At 32.8% G+C, this 16,823-nt stretch overlaps 1 protein-coding gene across 3 annotated transcripts in view; it reads right to left on the reverse strand.

Annotated features, from left to right (window-relative positions):
* LOC115880857 overlaps positions 1 to 16,823 on the reverse strand; it is a 205,438-nt gene that overhangs the window by 39,961 nt on the left and 148,654 nt on the right. For all 3 annotated transcript variants that reach the window (XM_030898172.1, XM_030898173.1, XM_030898174.1), the window contains exon 5: positions 5,353 to 5,788. In XM_030898172.1, coding sequence (XP_030754032.1) covers positions 5,353 to 5,788 — 436 coding nt within the window. The remainder of the gene's footprint in view (positions 1 to 5,352; positions 5,789 to 16,823) is intronic.

A 16,823-nucleotide genomic window follows, 5' to 3' on the forward strand; every position in this document is an offset into this window, starting at 1 on the left:
TTGTGCATTTATTTTCAACACCTCTGCTTTCTATTCCGCGCGTTAATTAATTTTAAAACGTTAACAAAGCAATTGAATTAAAATACGATTTGGTTTACTCCAAGCGATAATAAATAGTTGGTTTTAATGAGATTTTTATTATGTGGAAATCTAGTTTAGTAATAAATATCGAACTTAAATTTATTTTAATCGAATTAACTTGTCTATTCATATATTTGCATTTATATGCTTTGATAATGTATTAATTTTATTAAGATAATGTACCCATAGCTTTTAGTAATAATACCCACTGCGCTTTTGTGCGCGTTGGTCGTAAGTAAAGTCTGTCTGTAGACTAGTGTGGGATTTATGTGCTATAAACTCAATAAGTGAGTAATGTTATGTTCACGTATACCAGAGCACGAGAGTAACGAACAGACAGATGAAATCGTTAAACAAGGCATATCAATGTCAGTCACAGGCCAAGAATGCTTCTGCGGCGCCGGCGCACAGTGCTTCGTCCCATGGACAAAAATCAAAAAATAAGTTAAAATTTACTAATATCTAAATATATAATTTTATACTTATAGCAATGTTCAACCATCCTGTATATTATTTTTCATAAACAGCGTTTTTGTTAGCAAATATTTTCACTAAAAATATATTTTGCGATCATTATCTCATCAGTGAAAAGAATAACATTCATAGTAGTTCTGTATATTATGGAGTTAAACGGGTACGTACTTAATTGAAAGCCACTATGGATATTGTTAAACAAGGTATGTACTTTAAATTTATTTCTAAACAAGTTCGTGATTGTTTAGTTTTTATTTATTTTTTAAGATGATTCTTAATGGGTATAAAAATTTTACGTTTTCAAACTTCAAAAAGGCATTTAAAAAAAAACATATTAAAACATATCGTATTTATTGAATATTTTTGTTGCCATATTCATACACTTTTATTTTTTGTATAGTTCACCTGCGTCTGCTTGCGACGAACTTTATTTTATAATACTTTTCAGATGGAGTAAAATTGATAAGCAATGCCGATCTGGTTAATACTTGGCTTGATCATAAGGATAAGAACTCAAAATTATTTGTATTTCAAAAAATATGTTCTTATTAGATATTGATGAACCTTCCAGTCAAATGAGACACCACTTGTGCCTGAAAAAGTCCACTATGTTGGAGCGAAACGTCGCATAAAAAAAGTGTCCATCTTTCAATTTATTATAAAATCTCATACCCAAGAAAAGGAAAAAATAATATATGGAGAAGGTCTATTAAAGATGTAACTATTAACATCCGAACCCCTCATACCGACAAAATGAACAGTAACAACGCGAAAAAGTAACATATTAGAAAATGATGTACAGAAATATCTTATATGTGAGGATACTTCATCTACCTGTGATTTGGATACTATAAATTTGGAAGATTCTGTCAGCAGTGATTCTCCTGAATCAGAGTAGTTACGATCTATGCATTTTGTTGTCCTAAAGTAAATTTATAGTATCTTAAGTTTTTTTTTAATTAAATATAACATTAATTTAAGTTTCTTTTTCATTAAAGAAAAACATTTTTATCTTATATTAGGCTTATATTGTAGGAATCATGTTCTAATGTTATTTCAATTCTTTTTTATCACAGGAATTTATTTAATACTTACACCGTTTTCATACTATAACTTATTATTTGCTTAGATGGAACACAGCTCCAACATTATTATTATTTATAAGATTTTTTTTTCATAAACATGGGACTAAGAATATCATCATTTAGTACAATGAGAGTACTCATTATTTGTGTCAAATAAACCTAGTTTGAATAAATTGCTTACAATAAAAGAGAAGTTTTGGATTTTTGTCCTCTAGAGCCATATGTTCGAAGCACTGTGCGGCGCCACAAAGGGCCAGGGTCACTAAAAACATTGAATAACTCCAAAAAAAATATTTTTTCATAAATCTTGTTATCAATTCACAACAAGTAGGCTTTGGAGCATCACAAAACAAAAGCAAATTAATAATCGAATTGTCGTAACATGTCGAAAATCGCTTCACTTGATAGTCGGCTTTGCAAAATGCTATTACATCGCGGCAGAAGAGTTTCAACTTTGTAATTTTTTGAAAACGTATATTTTACAAATATTTTTTTTATGATGAATGTAGATGATAGGGATAAGTTTTTACTGTTTTTCTGCTCCCTTATTTTACATTTAAATAATATTTTCCCACATTTGTATTAGGGTCATTTTTGTTAAAATATATTTTTCAAAAAAACAACTTTTAAATTTATGAACGATTTTAAAAGAATAATAATATAAGAAGAAATATATAAGAATAATAATATAAGAAGAAATATCGTATTTCTTTTATACATGTCATTCGCTTAGGTGGTCTTTATACTTTTATGTCGCGCAAAAAAAATCTGCCCCAAACTGCCACCCTTTGTTGTAAAGCATATTGTTCTGTTGAATGCACAGTCGGGCAATAGTACGTCAGGCATTTGTAGCTCCTAGATTAAAAAACTTGGGAATTTTGTTTCAGTGCAAGCCTAAGGTATGTACAGGGTGGCTCGAAATTCCATCATATGCAAAAAAAAATAAAAAATAAAAATGCAATACAGCATTTTATTGAGCATCAAATTTCGCAACTTTGCCTCTATTTAACCGATCCTGTTTCTCTTACGGTTTCCGAAATCCCAATGATGAGTGTCGAATTCGAGCCACCCTGTACGAGGATGTATTTCAGGAAAATATTTTAACTTCTATAAGGTGGCTCAAAAAAGAGTGAGTGGACCGGGATGATAAAAAAAAATAAAAAATAAAAATGCAATACGGCATTTTATTGAGCATCAAATTGCGCAACTTTGCCTCCATTTAACCGATCCTGTATCTCTTATGGTTTCCGAAATCCCAATGATGAACGTCGAATTCGAGCCACCCTGTACGAGGATGTATTTCAGGAAAATATTTTAACTTCTATAAGGTGGCTCAAAAAAGAGTGAGTGGACCGGATGATTTTTTTAAACGAAACACTCTGTATATTATTGCATTTTTGGCTTCCTTTCTGATCACTTTTCGTAATCCTAAGATAAGATGTAAATATATTCTAAAAGTCTTAAAAATCGATTTTTAATAAAATACTAGTTTTATAAAAAGTTGATTACTTTTGACCTTTGGGACATCCTGTATAACAAAAATTTTCACATATTTGATGCTTCTAGGCTCATATATTTTGGATTTATATTTATTATTTGGAAACTAGTTAAGGTGTGACTTTGACCTGAATCTGCGAAAATATGATTTTTTATGTGGGTTAATATTGTAACACCCTGTATAAACCATTTCCTATGGGCTAATAATAATTGTTAATTTTTTCATATTTTGTATTGATTTTGTAATTTTAACACATATTGAATAATCTCTACAAACAAAATAATTTTTCCATAAAATATGGTCCGCCGGCACTATAGGTACTAAATATACCGTATGATCTAAAAAAAAATGGCGTCCAGTTGGCTTGAAAATGACGATCGATGACATTTACCATATAATTTTACATATAAAATGACAGCGATCTTCATTTCATAGCCCTCGCTGACGCCGATTTTATTCGATCATACGGTAGTACCTATAGTGCTTTGTTTATGTCTTTCTAAAAATATTTAGAAATACATAAACAAGGCAAATAAAATAAAAACTATACAGGGGGGTCTCCCATTTAAAAAAAACATAAGTTTGGATCATATTTTTTAAGAATTCCAGCTCTCTGTGAAAATCTAGTTACGTCACCCAATTCTGCGTAAAAAACTCTATGGTATCCAGTTTTCACCTTTTCGATAAGTTATAAGATAACCAAATACGAAGGAGGTCGAAAAATGCAAAATTTTCAAACACATTTCCCAAAAATAATAGTTAAGTAGCTGACAATTGATGATTTAAAGATATTATTTTTGTTTGTATAAGTGTACCCATTTAACATGGCGGTCAAAATAGAGGTTATAAATTATTTGGCTAAATTCATAGAGGGTAAAAAAAAGTGGTAAAATTTACATAGGAATCCCTATTTTCTTGGTCGACTTTACTTAAAACTTGGTATTGTTAGATACAATGGCTGGAACAGGTTTTTAGAATTTTTCCAAAATTGCAGAGATTTATGCGAGATAAAAATAAAAAAAAAGTTTGGTTTGGTTTGGTTTGGTGTAAAAAAGGTAATATACCGGGTGCGTCTCAAAAGTGACTAACCCCTATAACTTTTTTACTTTTTCAATTAAAAAAACGAGATTTGGTATGTTAGTATATGACATAAATTAGGACAGATTTTTTTAGATTGATATATTCAATTGTTTTCGGTCACTTCCTGTTTCACCGGAATAACAACAACTTTTAGTTTTTAAATAACACCCTCGGTATTTTTTACTTTATTTGAAAGAAAATGACGCTCTGATTAGAATGACATAATATGTTAATATTTGACATTTTCGCATATGGTTTATTTGAAATTATAACATGCGGTTCATAACGAAAATAATGGTATTTCAGATAATTACATAAAAACCAATTTTAAAAAGTTTTAACATCCTGTAACTCTAAAACTATGCATTTCCATACCCACGTTCCTAGAAACTTTTTTTCATATTTTTTGATGAGGGATCAATGAGTACTTATTTAAAACTTTCGCGAGTTAATAATATTAAATTTTTTTAAAGGTTGCTACTAGACTTGGATCAAGGCAAATTAATAAAATTGTGTTTATCCCATCAAGGAGGCCAAAATCGACAAAATATCAAGAGACAACTTTTAATCGGCATTAAACTGCTTACACTATTTCGCTAACGAGAGAAAAAAGTCAGTGCCGCACATGCTTTTTTTAAAAAAAATATTCCAGTGATAACCCATATGCACGTCCCTTGTGAATATGTCGACACTTTTTTAGCTTTAAAATATGTCGCATTTATAGCAACTTTTACCCTCAAAATTTCATTCGAAACAATAAAAGTACTTGGAAGAAAAAATATTAAGACTTTAACACCCTGTAGCTACCAACAAAGCAAAATCGGATCTATGCTGATATCAAAAATAAATCATATTTTTACGTCAGGTATCTCCCCACAAGAGATGGCATTTGGAAACACCTTGTATATTATTGTTCACCAAAAACATAAACAACAAAGAATAAAAAAATATATGTATAAAGAAGAGTGTTCTCATCAAGTGAAATGATTTCTCATCAATGCTTAGAAAAGGAAGCAACTGTAGAAGGTACATTTAAAAGCTATTAATTATTTTACAACACATCGAAAAATTAAATCGCCAACAACGTTAAGGGTATCAGCTAGTATACATATAAATAAAAAATACCATCCTAACCTGGTTCTGAACGGTAGACACCAACAGATGCTTCTGCAACACCAACGGATCGTGCTCCTTCAAAATGGCCGCTATTCTCCTCCGGTCCGGCGTCGTCACTTTCGGCACAAAATTCCCCAGAACCACGTCCAGCGTCCCGGCGGAATACCTCCGCCGTTCCTGCCCCGTCGTCCCGCTACCACCCTTCGACACTTGACTAGAATCTTTGGCCGCGCCACCACCGCTCAACAGTTTCAATTTTTCATCACTCGCGCTCTTCGCCACGAACTGCAGGTGGAGGTCGTGGATGCGCGAATTGACCTCCCCCCGCTGCGACACGATCGCCTTGAGCTGTTCCTCCAGGTCGTGCTTGGCGCACAGCAGGTTTTCCAGGTCCTCTTGCAGGCGAGAGGTGTGGAGTCGCCCGGCCAGCACTTCCGCTTCCATTTCGGCCAACCTGGAATCAATTAGGTACTCATCAGTTAAACGTTCTAATATTTTGAAAGTATAACAAACGCATTGAAAATTGTATATCCTCGCAACTCAAAATGCGGTAATTATGCAGTATAGGTGTTTTTCGTATTTTTAGAGATTCCTCAAAAATTCTTTTTTTACGTGATTCTATAGACCATATACAACACAAATCTGTGTGCCCACGTTGTTTTTTTTACTCCTCTTCATATCGAGCGTTGGGCGGGTTGGTTAGCGTGGTTATTTGGAGGGTATTAATTCATTGGTTAGTCATAGGTAAATTAATTATATAATATGACCTATGACTAACCAATGAATTAACACTCTCCAAATAACCACGCTAACCAACCCGCCCAACGCTCGACATGAAGAGGAGTTCTGCTCAACTTGTCTTAACATCAGAAAAAAAAATCAACGTGCGCACACGGATTTGTGTTGTATTTGGTCTCTAGAATCACGTAAAAAAAGAATTTTTAAGAAATCACTAAAAATACGAAGAACACCTATACTGCATAATTACCCAAAATGCTAATAATATTGTTCCTAATACGAGGCTTGCTTTTTATACAGGGTGTTCCAGAAATAAGTGCAAGTATTTTAAGGGATGGTAGATCTCGATAAAAGAAACATATTTTCCATTTATCGGTTATCAAATAAGTCCAAAATAACGGAGTTATTTTACTTTGAAAATTTCCAAAAATGATTTTTTTCTAATATTTTGACAACCACTGGATCTTTTCTGGATTTCCTTTCTTGTAAATTTAATCTACTACCTATGTTGCCATATTATCAAGAAATTATGCTTTTTTAACTAAAAAAAAATTCCGAATTTTCAATTTTTTTTTCGCGAAGAAAACCTCATAGGCGTGGTTCTGGGGTTGAACTATACTACCAGTTAAAATACTTGCACTTATTTCTGGGACACCTTGTATATGAAGGGTCCAGGGGAAAAACTTGATAAGCCCCAATTTCTTAATTTTATGATTTTACAATATTATAGTAGGTCTAACCAAATGATTGTGGAGTTCGTCAATTAGCAAGCAAGGGATGGTTCTCAAAAGTAAAACCGATAAAAAATTGAGTTTTCAAATAAACATAATATCAAATTATTAAGTCATGAGAAGGTAAACATGAACACAAATAATGAACAACATTGAATAACCAACTAACTAACATTAACCAACCTCGAAACCAACTTAACTATATATGAAAAAAAAAACATTTTCAATTAAAGATGCAAATGCCTATAAAAACATAACACAAATAAACTATAAAGCCTTGTTCACGTAGACGCGAATCGCGAATCGCGATTTTGCGAAACTGCTCTCATTGGTCCAATTTTACTTATCATGGCGGCGCTGTCAGAAATTTTAAGATTTTGGCGATTCGCAAGATTTAAAATTAGGGGGGCGGGAAAGTTAAAGTGTTTTCAACTTTTTGCGAATATTCGCGCGATTTTAAGGTTCGCGTTTGCGCAGAATGGTGTTGTGATCCGGTTATCGATTATTTTGACGAGGCTGCCGCAAAGTAACTGAAAGTATTTCCAAGTATTTCTCCAGTTGAAATGGGGTCTCGTGCATAATATGTTTTTGATATATATGGTGACAATTTTTCAACTTCAACCAAGTTATCAAACTCCTGTATAGACAATCTGTGAAAATTCCTAAATTTTTTAAATTTTTTTTTCCTTATTTCTTGAATTAAATTGTGACAAGCACCTTGTTGCTTACGACATTTGAATATTTCACATGTCCCAAATGACCCATAAATGACCTACGAAAAGAATATAAACCTGTGCTATAAACCCGTTCTCTCCTACGTTTTAACAATAAGTAAATGGCAATTTGCACCTTATTCTATTCCAATCCCACAATCGTAATCGATATTCATAATTATTAAACAAATTCAAACTCATATTGTATGCTATAAAATATAAAATAAAGATCTATAGCTATAAAATATAAAATAAATAAATCTTGCGAATCGCCAAAATCTTAAAATTTCTGACAGCGCCGCCATGATCAGTAAAATTGGACCAATGAGAGCAGTTTCGCAAAATCGCGATTCGCGATTCGCGTCTGCGTGAACAAGGCTTAACAAAAAATATGTTTTTAATTATTATAACCGAGTCCCGAAAGTACCGAAAAAACCGTGAATTAATAATTTCGAGTTCCGGTTCTTTGATGTTCTTCTGAACCCTAGTATTCACCCTGGTAATATAAATCTCGACATATTCTGTATAATCATCAAAAGAGACAATTGTTCGTAGTCATTTCCAGTCACCGCAAGTGTTTTTAATACGTATATTTTTCTAACCTTTCCAACGATCCGTATAATAGATATATTAAAATTAATCGACCAATGAATGCGCCTCACTCAATTAAATTAACCCGACATGCGCTCCAGGAATTGCTTAGGAAAAGGTCGAAACGCGGGTCATGCGTTCCTAATGCTATAAGTTCAAGAAAATGTATACGTTCGAGTGCATTGACTCGCTATATAAATGTTATATTTATTTTCTAGGAAACACCCGCTATTGTTAACGCCCGTTTTTTATACACACACACACACATGGAAATAACTCATACGCTGGGTGTGGATAGATGGAGAACACGATATAAGAGACTCCTTTTTTTCTCTCGTCTGTTTAATCGAATTAGAATTAACTAACTAATGATAGATATGGCGGTTTGCATTAGTAGATTAGTTTCTATAGGGTCGTGATAATAAGAGTAATTAAAAAACTACGCCTCTATTGGTCAGTGTCTCTGTAATCAAGTTAATGTTATACAAGGCTTTTCATGCAACTTGTTATACAGGGTGTCCCAGGCTGAGCGTGCATTAGAAGTTTCTAGAGAACCACAATATCTAGATCGGAGATTTTTTGCAAATTATTGTTTTACGAGATCTATCGATTAAAAACATTTTCAATATGTTGTTGTGTTCAATATGAAGTTGACAGCAATTTTTTAATTTTAAATGGGTGCCCCCATTTTTTATTAAATATTTAAATTCTCTGTAAAATTCTATGAATATTGATATTAAACACTCTATAATATAGATAACATACCTAACATTAACGGTTTTTGAGAAAAAAATATTTAAAATTTTTGGACGGAAAAAACTGCCTGATAAAAAAAATTGTATAGCCTAAAAGTCAAATCTAGTGATTACCACAGCCGCTGTGACATAAAGACTTAGACAAGGAAAGAGAGGGGACAGCTAACACGGATATTCTCCAGTGAAAACTTTTTGAGGCCAAAATTTGATCGGCGGCCATACTTTGGTGACAAGATTTCGAGGTTATACCAAGCGAATTTTTATGTTTTTTGTGAATACTGTTTTGTTTTAAATTTATAAACTGTGTTGTTTAGTATGGTGAGATGTTCGGCGTATGGCTGCAAAGGCTGAAGCGAGAAAAACATGACTGGAATTACATTTTACAGGTAAAAGTTGATACACAACTTGTGCTATGTAGTCATAAAATGTACATTTTTTTCATTATAGCAGTAAAAATATGTAAAATGCTTTTAATATGTCTTGTACCACATCCAAAGCAAACTATTTTTATTAATTCCAAGTAGTATTTTCAATATACTATATTATAATTAATGTTTGAAACTATAAATAATGCTACTCAGACAGGATTTCTCCAGTGGCGTAGGGTATTATAATCAGAGAAATACAATTTCTGCAATAAACATTTTTGTTTATATATTTTACATGTAAAAAAATGTGTAAAGTATTGTTATCAAATATGTAAAATAATAACTGTAAACTATAAAAAAACATGAAAAATTTTGGTTATAAAAAATCTATATGTATAGTTGTTACATAAAACTTAAATTTACCTGCTAAGATTTGCTGGGGGTGGACAAACTTGTGGTGGGCTACTTGTTACAATATTTTTTTAGATATCCTTTCAAAAAATTTGCTAGTTTAGGTATATTATAATAGTTTCAGAGAGTAATTAATAAAAATTTAAAAATAAATAAATAAAATAACACAAAGCTTCTAGAATAATTGTTTATTTTTTTGCGGAAAATTAGGATATTCTTATGATTGAAGGTAACAAATATTAAAAATTACATTATTCATTGAATCCGTAGGCAAGTGTGAAGGGGATTGGCTAGATTCATTATTATACCGTATGATCGAAAAAAACGGCGTCCAGTTGGCTTGTAAATGACTGTCGATGAGGATTATATAGTTTTTAAGTCATTTTATATGTAGAATTATATGGGGAATGTCATCGATCGTCATCTCCAAACAAACAGGATGCCGTTGTTTTTCGATATTTTGGTATATATGTAAATACACGTTTAAAACATATATATTTACATTATTTTTTATTTAATTATATATTATACATACGTTAATAAATAAATAATTGTCTTGATGATCAGTTCACTGCGACTGTTAAATAAATTTTGCATTATCGGCTTAGATATTCTAATATTATAAAGGTGAGACTATAAAATACAAAATTGTATATGCATTACTCAAAAATAAACGATATATTAGTTAACGTTTTAATAAATATTTTTTATCGTCTAGGTACAAATTAATTTCTGATGCTACGCCATTGGAGAATTTCGTGTGGTGACAAGTGGCCTCACTTTCAGCTGTCGTGTTACCTGTCCCCTCTCTTTCCTTGTCTAAGCATAAAGAGATGTGAAGAATCAAGACATAACCTCAAAAGTTATGTCAAATCTATGAAGAGTCTGTAATTGAACTCTTCATTGGCTTCAGACCAAATCAAATAATTGGTGACAACCTTAACAATATAGGATGTTTCACAAACAGTACATTAGGAGCCTATAAAACTTTACTGAACATTTTGTGGTTCCTCCTTGTATCCGTAGTCTCCGATATATATTTGAGATCTACTTGGTAGTATTTTTGGGTAAAAAAATTTTTGGTTAATTGTGAATACTTAATGGGAGAATAAAGGAGAAAATTAAGGAGAATATTCTCCATTGTTACTTTTTAAATCGGCATCCTGTTTAAAAATGTGTTAAACTCAAAGCAGCAAAAAATAATTTATTAATGTTATATTATGTTACTCTGAGGCCAGGACGTCAGCTTTCACTGTTTTCTACAATTCTATTAAGTGCGGCGAAGTCACGTATGTAAAACGGGAAAAATTAACTCTAATGGAAATGTTTACAAAATTAATAATGTTCTTAGAAGAATTAATGTACTAAAAAACATAATAAACATAAAAGAGAAATGCTTGAATATTTAATAAAGCGAAAATGTTCTCGTTTTCGCTTTCAAGGTTGTTTTGCAAAACGACCTTGAGAATTATAATTTTCTATAAATAGGATATTAAATAAAATGAGTTAATTTTAATATAAATGTAGAAGAGGAATATTTGCTCAGCGTTGCTTCCAAAACCAAAGTAGGGACAGGTATAGGAGTATCTAAGCCGAAAACTAAACACTCTGAACCCAGCATCCTTCAGGCAGAAATCTACACTATTGAAAAATGCGTACAACTTATCTTCTATACTATCGGAAACAATAAATAGCCATCTTATCGGATATTCAAGCAGCACTAAAAGCGAACTCAGTAACCATCAATTCGAAAAGGGCAAAGAATGCCTAGAGAAGCTGAACAAATTTGGCGAATACAATAATGTCCTCCTACTTTGGGTGGCAGCCCACCAGGAAATAGAAAGCAATAAAAAACAAACGATCTAGCTAGAAAAGGAGCGAAGACTCCACTAACTGGACCATAACCGTTCTGCTTCCCAAGTGGAAACCAACTTAAAGCGGAACTGAATAACTTGGAAGATCCATCCGTAACCTGGAATGGGAATTCTCCAACGATCTAGGACACTCAAAGATATTTCTCACAACTTACTATCGAGAAAAATTAAAGAGAGAAGAAGAAGAATAGATATACATAAAAGTAATATTTTATTTCAACTTGTTAAGATGAGTTATTTAAACAGGGCTTCAAATAACACATGCTCCACTAACTGGACCATAACTGGTATACAGGACAGTTTTACGAAGACTAACATGGTGTACAGACAGGTCAAAGACCGCTGAAGGAACAGGAGCTGGAGTATTTGGAAAAAGACCAATGGCAAGCTTTGTAACGAAAATATTTTCGTTACATTTTTCCTTTTATATCGTTTATACGTTTTTTTTTATATATTATCGATTTTTTGCGGAACCTCGATAGTGGTACACATCACTAGCGATGGTTGTTAGTTTAAATTGTTTAAATATTTTATATATTTTCTGGTTGCCTATGGGTTACCGATAATAATTTGTTTATTTTTAATGAAAACGAAGGTTTATTATTAATATTTTGTTTAGTGTTAAATAATTAAGATGCAATTGTTACACACATTTTTTTGAAGGTATGTAGGAAATCGTATGTATTATTTTTACTATTAATTATAAATTTTTTATATTGACATTTGGTACTTAACGTATGTCTAAATGAATGGGAGAATTCTATAAAGGGACTTGTTTTGCCGAAAATCACTCTCTCTCATCTCGATCTTCTTTGCAACAACATTAGTTTTTTTTCAGACACCGGCACGAGGTACGACTTGGAAATTATTTATTAGTTTTATTTTTTTAAACATTTCTTACTATCTAATATGATTTAATTATTTAATTAGCTTGTAACTTTAAATTCCTTTTTCTATTTTATCTTTTTATCTCACAGTTCATTTTTTTATCATCATTTCTTTATCTTCTTATCTTAGTAGCACGTGTATGGTAGTTTTGTAAACATTTTTCTAATACCTTTAACTTTTATTTAGTACTAATTATTTTTATCTTTCTTATTTATGTACTGAGACGCAAGCTGTCGAACAGGAACCCGCAGAGGTGTTCGATTTAGCAATCTCAGGGGCCATGAATATAATCAATCACTGCAGGAGTACTCTCAGAGACGAACCAGAAGGGACTACCAGAAGTAGCGTAGCGTAGGCCCCGCTGCACCCGCAGCGGCGGGGGGGCCTCGTGATTTTGAGGGCCCCGCATTATTTGTTCCTTTTTTACATTTTATTTGTTCCTATTAATTTATTTTAATTTGAATCATATTTTTATTAGAAAAATTCTATTGATGTGTATTTATTTTTATTATTTAGTTTTCTTTTAGTACCTAAGTTTTGTTTTATGTTGATTTATTTTGTAATGTTTTATTTTTTATGTTCCTTTATTATTATTTTTAATAAGTTAAATTTTTGTTTTTATATATTAAATGACTTGATATACCTACATAAAGCTATATTATGTTTTTTAGTGTTTTTTGGCTAGGGGGGCCTCGCATTTGAAGTTACGCTACTGGACTCTGGTAAGTAAGGATTTTTTATAATATTTATATTATACGACTTATGTCACCTTTAACGAATCCTTGCTTGCCAGAAGGCAACTCTTGTTTTATCTGGACCCTGTAGTGGTGGTGTCTATTAGCAGGCCATTCGACAGATAGATTTTTGTTTTTTGTTGTTTTTGGGTCACTCTAGGGAACGTATCTTTACCTCGTATCTGCCAAATTTACCTTACCATATCTTTATCTTATTTGGCGGATGCATTATCTTTGTTCCCGGAGTGACATATCTGTTCTTTTAGTTTTTATCTGTCGAATTGAGCATTTATTGTTTTTCGTATCTTATCTCGATCTTTCTATTTACCTTTATCTTTCTATCTAGTTTTTTAATTTATCTTTTAATATCGCATTTTAGTATTAACTTTTGTTCTAATTTAAATTTTCATATATTTCTAGTTTTTTAATCTTACATATTTTTTATTCTTTTTACACGTGTCTACAAATTAAATCAAATAATTTACTTATTATGTTTTTTTTTTCAAGTCGTACCGAAGTGATTGTGGTGGTCTGGAATTTTCTAGAGAGAGAGAGCAAAATATTTTTCTTTTATATTTTTTTATAATTCTATATTTATATTCTTTATATTCTTTAAATAATTTGGACAATCTTTTCAAATATAACTTAATTTAAACTGTCATTGCCTATTTTCTTTTTTAAATTTTAATTATAATTTTTATTATAATAATTAGTAGTTGGATTTAGATATTGATTATTGTGTATTTGAATCACTAATATGTTGTTTAATCATAAGTTATTTTTATTGTACCTTCATTGGCAACCAACAGACAGTTCAATTGGTAATTTAGAACACCACCACAAAACTGGGTACTTATCAATTGTGTTGAGTAGAATACTGCTGTTTGTTATCTTCTAGGAAGATACGAGAATTGATCCTCCCCATAAGTAGCTCACGCACTGAGACTGGTGGAGTCTCACAAGCTCTCCAACGTTAGCCGGATAATCACGCTACCCACCAGCAGACGAGTGCAACGAAGAGGGTGAGGCCTTTCTCCCAACCAACCGAAGCAGAAACACTTAAGTATTCCAGCTGCATATCTAATCTCATATAATCGAGACTGTCACAGCCAATTACATTGATTGTTTATAATTGTTAATTAAATATAAGTCATTAATGAAATTTTCTATTGTCTTATTTAATTCCAAAGCATACTTCCACAAACCAGTAACTTTTAGAATTTTGTGGGTTATAGCTTATTCTTTTCCTTGGGTAAATATTCAACCATATTCCAGAAATCTTCTCCATTCTACAATGTGCGAGAGAAAACAACAGAAGAGCTTATTCAGGTAACCTCATCAATATATGCTCAGACAGTAAGGCGGAACTTGGGGCGCTTATGAGCCCAAAGGTATCGTCGATACTCGTCTGGGAATGTCTAGGTGAACTGGGAGCTCCGCCACGAAGGAACATAATTAAATTATTCTGAGTGCCAGGCCACAGCGGGCAAGGGCAAGGATCATCGGCATCATATCTTGGTCCAGAGGCAGTACTGGAAATACCCAAATTTATGGCTACGGGCCATAAATTTGGGTATAAATTTTTAAAACGCGACCACTCGAAGGTGTCGACCGCAAATGAACTGCAGATGCCCACTTCGACTGCAATTCGACTCCCGTGTATGGCATATACTATAAATTAAATTATTCTGGGTGCCGGGCTAGAGCGGCATTCAAGGCAACGAAAAAGCCGATGAGCTAGCTAGGCAGGGATCATCGGCATCCTATCTTGGTCCAGAGCAAGTACTCGGAATACCCAAATGTATAGCCCGTAGTGCACTAAAACTCTGGATCAGGGAAAAGCAGAATGTCCACTAAATAAACAGACAGGGGCACAGGCACAGCAAAGCCTTTATCCAAGGACCTAGCTCTAAAACCACAAAAGAACTGCTAATGCTTAGCAGGAATAAAGTGCGGATTACAACAGCCCTCTTAACAGGACACGTGGCTGTCAAGTGTCACCTGAACAAGCTCAACCTATGGTACAAAGAAAACAAGGTATGATCGATAGCGGCTCCAATTTCGTTAAGTTTGCGCATACCACCTGTGACGTCATACGCCATACAAAAAAAATATCCATATTGTTCAATTGCCACTAATAAAAAAAGACCTAAAATAGGGAAGAATTAGGACATAACCCCAAAAGTTATGTTTTGACATCGAGCTTGACATTTGAAAAATTATTTTCACATTTTGACACAATCAAATTTTACAGATGACACAATCTGTTTGACAATTTGAAACTGGCGCGCAGAGCTTGCCGACCAATGGTGCCGTTTATCACCTGTGACGTAGTGACCAACCTGCGCAATATCATGCCTTGTATTCTTTGTATCATGAGCTCAACCTGTATCAAGGAAGTCTTTACTGCGATAAAGGTCCTGAAAGAGCGGAGCACATATGTCACTGCGAGGCTCTGGATCGCAAGCGACACTTTTTATTTGGGAAAGCTAGGCTAGAACCGGAGGAACTATTCTCCCATCCTATCAAGAACCTGCATAAGTCAGTGCAGGTTCTTGATATGATGAACTTCTGCACAATAAAAAATTTTCTTGTGGCAACCCTGGTGTGAGTGGGTGTCATGTGTCATGGTGATCGGGGGTTGTTTGGCATAGATAAATGCAACAAGTTTAGATTGGAAAGCCCGTAAAAATTTTAGGTCGCGAAATTATTTTGGGTCGCGACCGTTATACGCGATCTGGCGCTGCTATAGCGGTCGCTAAGAACAACGGCAAACAAAAACAGAAATAATTTTCTCTTGTCAAAGTCAGAATCTTCAAAAATCATAATAATCTTTCAAAATCTAAACCGCTCTCACTAAAGAAATTCCGAAAAGTGTTTATAGCGTCCATTTTCAAAGTAATAATTGCTATCTTGTGAGTTTAATTCAAGTTTTATTTACTCCAACCGGTGATAATTGTGAAAAAGTGGCATTAAAAACTTAAAAAGCTGTGCTGTGAACTGCACAAACCATCGTGGATCGTTGCATAACGTCGGTTTCCAATGTTTCATAGGTATTTCATACATGCGTCCTTATATAAAATAAAGTTTCTTGTATGCAACACACTGTCTTTTAGTTATAAAATTAAACGAAAATAATCAAATAATGGAAATAATGGACCCTACTGCTCAAATCAAAAACAAAATTTCAGCATTACCACTTTATTGGTTATATCAATAAAAGAAATTATTGAGTTTATGAGTCTAGATCCTACAAGCAAGCAGATCTATCACATAATTTAAAATGAAGATTTATCTATTATAGTATGTATAAACACTTTGCATCTTTTATTCAATGTTGTAATGAATTAACAAATTGCAGGTAATTTATTCTAATAACGAAAAAGAAACTTTGGATCAAAAAATATTTTCTTCTGATGAGGTTTATGAATATTAAAGTCTGTTGAAGTTTGGCCATTATGTGTTGGTATACAATTTATTTATGATGTTACAGTAGTTAAACCATCCGAGTACAAAACATGTTTAAAATCCACTATTCTTAATGAATGGCAACTACCAACTTGAGAGGAAGCTAAGAGAAAGGTTCTATTGGGTGGACTACAAGGAAAAGGGACATATACATGAGGATCTGGAAGGGCTATAACATTACGTCTCAAGCCATGGAACAATAGGAAACGAAATTCAAA

The sequence above is a fragment of the Sitophilus oryzae genome, unplaced genomic scaffold (assembly GCF_002938485.1).
Source record: "Sitophilus oryzae breed Bouriz unplaced genomic scaffold, Soryzae_2.0 scaffold_165_pilon_pilon, whole genome shotgun sequence".
Classification (NCBI taxonomy): Eukaryota; Metazoa; Arthropoda; class Insecta; order Coleoptera; family Curculionidae; genus Sitophilus; species Sitophilus oryzae.